At 40.6% G+C, this 9,947-nt stretch overlaps 1 protein-coding gene across 1 annotated transcript; it reads right to left on the bottom strand.

The window, feature by feature from the left end:
* Positions 1-1,641: 1,641 nt before the first annotated feature.
* On the bottom strand, positions 1,642-9,102 carry LOC140913597 (alpha-1,3-mannosyl-glycoprotein 4-beta-N-acetylglucosaminyltransferase C). Its single transcript, XM_073350325.2, has 3 exons — positions 8,935-9,102; positions 5,283-5,430; positions 1,642-2,828 (listed from the first exon to the last, which is right to left on the bottom strand). Exons 1-3 carry the CDS (start codon positions 9,100-9,102, stop codon positions 1,684-1,686), a joined length of 1,461 nt encoding a protein of 486 aa, XP_073206426.1. The 3' UTR covers positions 1,642-1,683.
* Between the last annotated feature and the right edge of the window lie 845 nt (positions 9,103-9,947).

The following is a 9,947-nucleotide window of genomic DNA, read 5'->3' as shown; positions in this document are numbered from 1 at the left end:
TTAGGTATCTTGGGTCTATACTATTGAGCACCTTGAAGATAAGGAACTGTGAAACTACAGCGTTCACTTCATCCCAGGTGGTAAGTTGGATTGTTTCCTTCAGTTTCCAATTTGTGGGTGTGATGTTAACCATGAATTAAAGTTTTTGTATCCATCACACCTATGAGTCATGAGTTTACTCTGCTAGATTGTTATCAGTAGGAAAGTTGATGTATTATATATTTAATATACAGAGTATAAACATAACATCACCAGTGTTAACAGTAGCTACTTTATTAAGCAACTAGTGCTTAATTTCTTTTTTCCTGGGATTGATTTTACATGTATTTTAGGTAGAGTTTGTGCACGTATAATTAAATGGCATGCATGAAATTGTCAGCATCATCAGAAAAAAAGGTCAGTTTGTGAAGGCCAGCTAATGAAGCTTTGGTGCCCTCTACTGTACAAGCATAGTACACACACAAAAAAAGGAGTGTGGAAAAGTGTCACCACAATTCTGTTGCATTTCCATTGAGAGACATTCATATACACATATGTGTACACAGATTCATATACACATATATGTTAAGCATGCTCTTTTCTTCCTCCCAACACAAAAAGGGTATAGATATGGATAGAATGCAAGCTCTTTGGTGCAGGGTCTGTGACTTCCTATGCAGATGTGGTGTATGGAACATAGGCCATATTTGGATTTATGCTTGAGTAACTTTAGTTGGCCAAATGTTTAATAAAAAATTAGCATTTCTAAGGGATATTGAAAGCAGCTTTCTGGTTTGTAGGCGAAAGGCTATTAAGGTAAAGTTATCCACTTGTCCTAGACTCTGCTTCCACCTTTTAGCGATATTTTCCCAGTGTCACAATGACCTCATTGTTGTGAGGATGTGTGGGAATGAGTGGATGCATGAATGCTGATGAGTCAGTAATTACATTTAAACAATTAAGACATTTATGTTTTGGGACTAAGCAGAAGTTTGCCTCCTTATTTCATGGCGCCCTTATGTATCCTGTTTTTGAGAGACATCTACAGGGTTAGGCAACAGCTGAACAGAGAACCTAGATTTAGGCAGATATACACCTAAATATAACCCTAAGGTTATGGCTACACTAGAGTTTACAGCAGCGGAGCTGCAGTGATGCAGTTGTGGTGCTGTAAGCTCTCTAATGTAACCACTCGAAGCCAAATGGAGAGAGTTCTCCTGTCGGCTTAATTACTCCAGCCCTGCAAGCAACAATAGCTATGTTGACTGGAGAAGCTCTCCTACCAACATAGCACTGTCTACACCAGTGCTTAGGTTGGTGTAATTTATGTCGCTCAGGTGGGTGGCTTTTTCACACCCCTGAGTGACATAAGATACACCGCAGTAAGTGCTAGTGTAAACATAGCCTAAGTGTTCATGACCACCACATAGGTGATGAATCCTACTTAAAGAGTGGGCATACAAGTTTTATTACCAATGACCTTTCATAGACACAACTGCATTGTGGGAGAAAAAATTTAATGTATTGTATTAGAGTTTTATTTTGCTTATTTCAACTAGAAATGCCTCCCAAGTCATTTGTTTTTCATTAACCAATAACAAAGTTGCTTTTGTTACATAGTGAGTAGTACAAGGTGATGTGTAATATGGATTTCCTTCCCATTTTTAAACAGAAGGGGCAAAACAGAACCTGAGTTTTAACCCATTAAACCTTTTTGACCCAAATATTTATTTTCCTTATTATCAGCCATTCCTTTTGTGTGACAGTTACCTGTATTCGAAGGCAGTGAATCTGCTCCTCCATAACTTGACCAAAGTTGTCCAATTCAAATTTTCCATTGCGAAAATCTCCTGCTCTCCTGAAGATCTTGCATGTTGCATTATCATTTTCCTTTATTTTCACTGTGCCCAGTTCCACGTAACCAGAATACAGAATGTCCCGGTTGTATTCAGCTGATCCTGTATAAATCTGAAGCTTCTGGAGAATTATTGGTGTTTCAAAAACAATGGTAAAGGAGCTTCCTGTTGTTACATTCCTTCCCCAAAAGACACCTTTGCCAGGTGGACAAACTTCCTCAGGCACATAATCATCAAACACTGGTATGTCCGTGTAACAGGAGACAGCAGGGAAGTCTCCAAAATCTCCAAAATCTTCTTGGAACTCTGGATCTTTGAATATAGTTTCCATAGTGTGAAAAGATGAAATTCTGCCAATGTGCTGAAAAAGAGAAGGTCTGAAGGTAATGATTTCTTTCTGAGCTTTGGATTGGTGGAAAAGTTCTAAGAGCCAGTCACAGGGCATTATGTCATAGAACAGCAACAGGAATCGTGCCAGTTTGGGAAGATCTTCATTGTGATAGAGTTTCCCTATATAGCCCAATGTGGAAAAGGCTACTGTGGTCCAGGGTTCCATCCGTTCATGTATGAATTGTTGTATTATGGAAAGGAAACCATTGGCACAAACCACATCATCTTCCAACATCAGATAATAATGTGAGAGGCTGGCACAAAAATTAACTAAAAAAGCATAGTCCACATTCTGTTTTGATCTGTGCCAGACGCTTTCATCTTTATCCCAGAAGTTCCTTTGCAGACCTTGTAAAGAAGGATAACTGGCTAGAGAGCTGCATATAACAAGAAGAGTTCCTTCATCAATATATGAACTAAATCCATCTTTAATCTCCTTGGCTGTTTGCTTATTTAGAGTAGAATCATTGTTTGCTAGATAGACAACTAAGACTATCCCTTTTAACTCCTCTGGGCTGGACTGACTAAAAATGGACTCAATTGTTCTCATTAGATAGTATTTATTCTTCCGGTGGATGGAGGAAATCCCAATTGACAAATATCCTACAAAAGGTAAAAACAGAAATAATTTATAGGATCTCTTTTTTTCCTTCTATGAACTGTTCCTACTCTGGTGAACTAGAGGCAGAGTCATGTGAAATTATAGTTTTGCTGGTTTGGGCCTGTGTTTTCCCATAGTAGTTCCAATTGCTCAGTGAAATATGCAGGGCCAAATTTTAGGGCCCTGTGCACTATGGAAATTTCCCCTCGCCACACACACACACCTTCCTTAAACTAGCTAGAGCATGTGATATACAGTCCGTAAATATCAGAACATCTCCATTTATTATTTGTGTAACTGCATAATATGTAATCAGTGAGCTGAGCATTGTGCTAAGACTCTAGTGATTATAAATGTAAATGTGTATATCTAGAGCGAGAGATATATACATCTGAGAATCAGGGAGAAAGTACCCTGTATAACAGTCATTTCCCGCTTACACTGATTGATTTCAGTGTAAGACCCTAGATTCAGTGCCTAGTCTGGGAGTGGAAATTTGCAGCTCAGGGCACATGCATACAAGTTTGAACTCAGTTCCCTGGTACTAAAATGAATGCCTGTGCCAGCCAAGTACAAATAACATGGTAGAGCAGTGAGATTTGGTTGTTTCCTTTTACTGTTGACCAAAATGTAGCCTTCAGAACCCCAGGTCACCATAGGATTTAGCATTGTTTTTTTCACTGTACTGGACATCAGGAATAACAACTTATCCAACTTTCACCTTTCACAGATCTGCCACCAGGACTTTCTCAAAATCTCCAGATAAGATAATTATTCTAAACCATCAGGGAAAGTTCAGACAAAACTTTTTAAAAAATCTAATGTGAAATATGTTTAATATTAATATATCTAGAATATTTAGTTTACATATGCATGCCAATTAGATGCTTTAAAAAATCTAATACCCACACTCTCTTCTTTTGTTCTGGGAAATGTTTGCTAAGTAGGCTACATGCTTGGGTGTCTTTATGAAATGTGACTTACAAATGAACTTGACCATGTCCAGCTGGCTCTCCAGCTATGGGGGGGAGGGTTCCTGCCAAAAGCAGAACTTGTTGGAGACCGTAAAAATCAGAAAAGAGCCAGTACATTAGTACATTGGATACCTAAGCCAGAGATGCCTTGCTACCTTTTGAAAAACAGTCAGGACTAAGAGAGGAACTTTACCAGCTCCAAAGAAAAAGGGGCACCGAGTCTCAGCTGGCTCTGGACACAAGTTTGATCTGAATCAATACAAATAGGGGACTGTCTCTGAGGCACTGGGTGATTGGGCAGGCAAGTGAGCTGAAAGGAAAGCTGATTCTTTTCCCCATGGGAAGAAGGGTGGCCTTCGTGGCCAGCCACCAGTACTCCAAAGAGGACACTGTGGCTCTGATGGCTCATGACACTAGCAAGGAGGAAGAACAAGTCAAGGATGAGCTGAACCACAAAAAGTGACCTGAGAAACCTGACCTCTCCCAAAAGCCCTCCTCCTCTTACACCATGACCATCTGGTAGGCGTGTTGAGAAGAGGCCCAGCTGCCTAGGATGCCAAACCTGAGCAGTGCTGTGACCCCATGTGCCAGGCTGCAATGCCACTCACTTAAATTTGGCCCACACACAGGGGCACTAGGGCCAAACCTGGTCAGGGTCCAAATAAGGCTGCCACCTCCAAGAGGCAGAAAAACTGGCCATTGCCCCAGCCCACCACTAGCCTGACTCCATGGTGCATGAGCCCCTACACCCTGCTCTTCCCCAGCCTCAGTCCAGGGAGTGCTCCAACCATCCCCTCCCAGGAGTTCCTGCCATGTGGAGCTGCTTGCAAGATCAGCACCTTACTCTTGATTGTTCCAACACGCACTTACATGCAGTGGTACTGGATATCCATATGTACATTGTTTACTGGTAGTTTTAGGTGAAAAAGAGGAAAGTAACAAACATGGTGTACATGACACCCATTAAAAGATTAATTTCAGAAGCTGCTAGGAAGAATAGGCCAAATTCTGCTCTTATTTAAGGGGAAACTCCAGAACTTACATTATGTTTTTCCTCACGGATGAAAAACCAATGTTTCATTGGTCTGATATCATAGTGGCCCTGATTCAGTAAGATACTAAGCACATTCCTAACTTTAAGACTGTGAGTAGTCCCACTGAAATAAGTGAGATTACTCACATATTTAAAATGAAGCATGTGGTTAAGTACCTTGAATTGGGGCCAGTATTATTATGTTGCTATAGTGCTGGAGAGATTTGGTGGGCAGAGTTTCTTTGGACCAAAACAGAGATGGAATTCTCCCTCTTTTGTGGCTTGTGATGTTTCAGGGAAACCTGGGTGATTTCACCTCTCAGATCTCTTACTTTTTAAGGTCATTTGTTATTTTGATAATTTGCTTGCACCGCATGTTAATACTTTTGTTCTGAATATAACTGCAAGGGACTGGGCTGACCAGAGTCCATCTTGCAATCAACACTCACTTTTTTTAGTAGGATGAGAGCCTAAGAGATATTCATATGGAATCGGTAAAGGGTCTATCACACTTTCTTTTACAGTAAAATTTTGATTTTGTGGCATCTCACGAACAGGAGCTTCCAAGCCAGCCGTCGCCACCTGTCCAGCTGTGGCCTTAAAAACAAAATACTGTTACTTTATAATATGTGAGACTGATGCAAGCTACAGCATACAATATATAATATACATATTATAATATGTATTGTTCCTATACATTGGTCTGTTTTATACCTCTCAATCTGCCAATGCTCCAATACGTGAAGGACATTATTATTGCTATTTATGTATTTTTGTATTATAGCAAGGTACAGCAGTGGGAACCAGGGCACAGAAAAGTGCTGTTAGAATCCTTTTCCTCACAGATATTTATAGAGAGGGAATAATACGCATTAGCAAAAGCTTTATGCTCTCTATGATGAGCAGTTTTTTTTCTTCTTTACATTAAATGCAACTTCTCAAAAATCCCTAGCAGAATTCTTAACTTAGAGAACAAGTATCCCAGAATTCCAGGCTAATTAACAAATACAATATTAGCAAGTTAAACCTCACAAACTCCTCTGTGATGTATCTATTATTAGACCTGTTTTGCCTATAAGTAAACTGAGGGTCCAGAGAAGTTACATGACCTGTGCTAGGGCGGTGGTTATCAACCTGAGGTCCAGGGCCCCCAGGGGGCCCCAAGCAGGTTTCAGGGGGTCTGTCAAGCAGGACCAGCATTAGATTCACGTGAGGCTCAGGGCAGAAAGCCAAAGCCCCACCGCATGGGGCTGAAGCCTGAGGGCCTGAGCTCTGCCACCTGATGATGAAGCCGAGGCCTGAGTAATGTAGCTTTGTGCAGGCTCCTGTGGTGTGGGGCCCCTGGAAATTGCCCTGCTTGCTATTCCCTAATGCCGCCCTGCCTTTTAAATGCAAAAAAACAGTTATTGTGCACAGCTGAGCCATGGAGTTTTTATAGCATAGGGGGCGGGGGGAGGGGGGTTAGAAAGAAAACAGTTGAGAACCCCTGTGCTAGAGTGCATAGGGAGCTGTGACAGAACTGGGAATAAAACCCAGGAGACCTGTCTTCCAAACCTCTGCTGTAACTACTAGCAAAGACTACCCTGCACATGTAGACCAAATTTTCATTCAGAGTTTTTGCTGCTTTATACACTGTAATCTCATATCCAATTTGCTGTCCACAATCACCCCTACGGCTGTGCATTACTGCTTTTCAGGTTTCTCTCCACTGAACACCTGTGTTTTGGATTATTTTTCCTCAAGTGCATTAACTCACTTCTCCAAGATGACTCTCATTAGCTCACGAAAGCTCATGCTCAAATAAATTGGTTAGTCTCTAAAGTGCCACAAGTACTCCTTTTCTTTTTTCTCATTTTGGGGCAGGACATAAAACTTGCCAATGGACTCAGATAGTTAAATAAAATTTATAGGTAGCTCACCTCAGTATTTATATTATTTCTTATTGTGGATACAGGGAAATACAAGGAAATTATGCAGATACTGCGTACCAGTCATTTATATTTATTTTAGGTAAAATCCCACAAGATTGTCAACAACACAACAGTATATTCTTTCCTTTTACCAACCCTTTAACATTCTTTGGATTATTTCTCGCCTTGTAGCAACACTGCTGAATTTAATATATCTAGGAAGTTTAACAATTTGCTGTTTATTCCCTCTTTCAGGTTATCAACGAGATGTTAAATAAGACAGGGCATGACCTGTCCCAGCAGCACTCCATTAAACACTCTCCCCGACTCCAGTACGTTGCTGCCTATCATTAGCCTTTGTTTTCAGAACTTCTGTGACTTTCCATCCCATATGATAATGTTTATATCCAAGCCTATTTGAATTAATAAGGAGTAAGATTATGAAAGCAACTATGCTTTAATAAACTCCAAATGGATTATATCTATCTTATTCCCGTCACCCAGAATTTCATAATTCTGTTGAAATAAATGTGGGTTTGTCTGACAAGATTTGTTTTTTATAACTTCACGTTGTTTATTGCTCATGGGGTTCCATTCTCCTATAGGTGTTTTGTGAGTTTTGGCTCTAGATAGTAGTTCTGTTATTTCACTAGTGCTTAATGTTAAACTTACTAGCTAAGAGTTGCCAGGTTCCCTCATTTTTCTGCATTTGAAGACCAATACCATGTTCGCTTTTTTTCCTCCTCGGCACCCACTGCAACTCTGAAAATTTTCTCACTGAACAGTGTCACTGTGTCAGCCATAACACAGTGCACTATTTCACCCTGGTCTACGGGTGTGTGCTACAGGGTGAATAGACCACACACTGGTGAGGAGGGTGCCAGACAGGTCCTGGGGACAGGGCTATCCCCACTCCTCCGGACCTGTCAGTCATGTATGATTGGGAGGGAGCCTTTAAAAGGGAGGAAAATGAAGTAATCTAGGGGAATGGAGCAGGAGACTGCTGGAGGGTCTTCTGGAGCCACAGAAGGAACTTCCAGCTGGGAGCCCTTCATCTCAGCCCTATGGAAAGTGCAACAAACTCCCAGGGTAAACCAGAAAGACTTAAGATCTGCAAATGGCCAGGGCCCCTTGCAAATTGTAAAGAGCTGGGGCCTGACTGAACTGAAGACACCCAGTATAAATAACTGGGTGTGGTCAGGTTCCCTCACCATCTGGGCAAGAAGACTCAGGGGACTCTTTCATAGTGTGTACAAACCTGATCTTTGGGCACAGTTTTGACTTAGAAAGTTTCATATTTGGAATGTGGACCTGAATGCAAACCCCTCTTTAACATACCCATGGCCCTACCAGCACCTCTGATTCTGTGACAGATTAGAGTTGGCACTCTGATAAGTGTCTGTTGGTAGTGAACACTGCACAGTCAAACAGAAACAAGGTCAGATTAATAGTGAAACACAAGCAAGACAAGGTGGGCTGGGGTGGAAAGGACTGCTGTTATCCCATCAACTAGCAGGCAATCAAAGAACTTTAATTACTTAATAGTATTTAGCACTCATATAGTGCTTTTCATCTTCAAAGCGCTTTGCAGACATTAGCTAATTAATCCTCATTACTAGTTAAGTAACCTAATTTTTCCTCTATTCCCCACTCTTCCACAGACACACAGACACTCTCATGCACAGATAAGCTCCCAAGACACTGCAAAGCATCAGGGCTGGAGGATCCAAAATATATGAACCATGGTTTTGCAGACCTGATCAGCCTAAACAAACGTCAGACTTTTTTTTTTTAAATTCAAGGAATAATGGCGACAAAAGTCAGCCTGAGTTCTGTTATGACAAATTTCAAGGAGAGGAATCTACTTGGTCAGTACTGCCAAAGCTCTCTTCCCTATAGTGGAAAGGGCCTTTTTCAGCATGAGTATTGCAAGTCACTACTGCCATTAAAGGTCTACATATTTTTTTAACTGCTGAAAAATGTTTGCATCATTGGAAAACTTACAATGCAGTGTCTTGTCAAAGATTCAGAATTTTTCATTAAATAGATTTATATGCATTTTTTTTTCTGAAATAGCTGTTCAGAACCTCCTCCCCTTTTGGGAGATTTTATCAACTCATTGTATATATTCCACCAATAACAAATAACCTTATTCTAAATGAATTTGTGCCTCATTCCTTTTGTTACCTACGTGAAATGACGTTAATCCAGGCTTTCCCATTTTTAAGCAGTTACACTCTTCTTTGTTCTGGCTCCAAATAATGGCAAACAATGTGATGAAAAGCACTAAGAGAAAAAAAAATCTTGGAAAGATTCTCCAATACCAAGCTAGTACCTTTGGTATATTCCGGGTTTTCATTGTCGCTTTTCCTCCTTTTAATAAAAACAATGCATCAGGTAGGTAAGAAACCAAAATAAAATCTAGAACACAGTGAGATAGTATGTACTGAATAATATTATTCAGTGTATGCCTATATATTTTAGTACACAACATATATTTGATCACGCTGGATACATTCTGCTCTTGAAAGCAGAAACATATGAAATTCCAATTTTTTCCTCTTTGTACACAAAGCTATTACCTTTAACACTGCTAGATTTTGAAAATAAATTAAGGACCCAGTCCTGCTCTCACATATGTGACTGCAATTCCACGGAAGTCAATGGGTCATATTCAAATCTGGGGTTAGCAGGTGCCACTCCATTGAATCCATCAGGGCTGAATTTGTACCTTTGCACATAGGTAAAAAGAAAAGGAGTACTTGTGGCACCTTAGAGACTAACCAATTTATTTGAGCATGAGCTTTCGTGAGCTACAGCTCACTTCATCGGATATGAAGTGAGCTGTAGCTCACGAAAGCTCATGCTCAAATAAATTGGTTAGTCTCTAAGGTGCCACAAGTACTCCTTTTCTTTTTGCGAATACAGACTAACACGGCTGTTACTCTGAAATTTGCACATAGGTGTGGATTGTCCTCTCTGATTCTGAGCTCAGATGACCTTAGATCTGTCAGTTCACTCTGAGTGGGGCATGGAAGGGAAAGAGATGTAGATTTGTATCATTGTTCCTCCCACTGGGGCTCTGTGGAAGATCCTTTATAACAGTGGCTCTCAACCTTTCCAGACTACTGTACCCCTTTCAAGAGTCTGATTTGTCTTGTGTACCCCCAAGTTTCACCTCACTTAAAAACTACTTGCTTACAA

Source organism: Lepidochelys kempii, chromosome 6 (genome assembly GCF_965140285.1).
Source record: "Lepidochelys kempii isolate rLepKem1 chromosome 6, rLepKem1.hap1, whole genome shotgun sequence".
Lineage (NCBI taxonomy): Eukaryota > Metazoa > Chordata > Testudines > Cheloniidae > Lepidochelys > Lepidochelys kempii.
The sequence above is the reverse complement of the archived record's forward strand: the minus strand, read 5'-3'. Positions and strand labels throughout refer to the sequence as shown.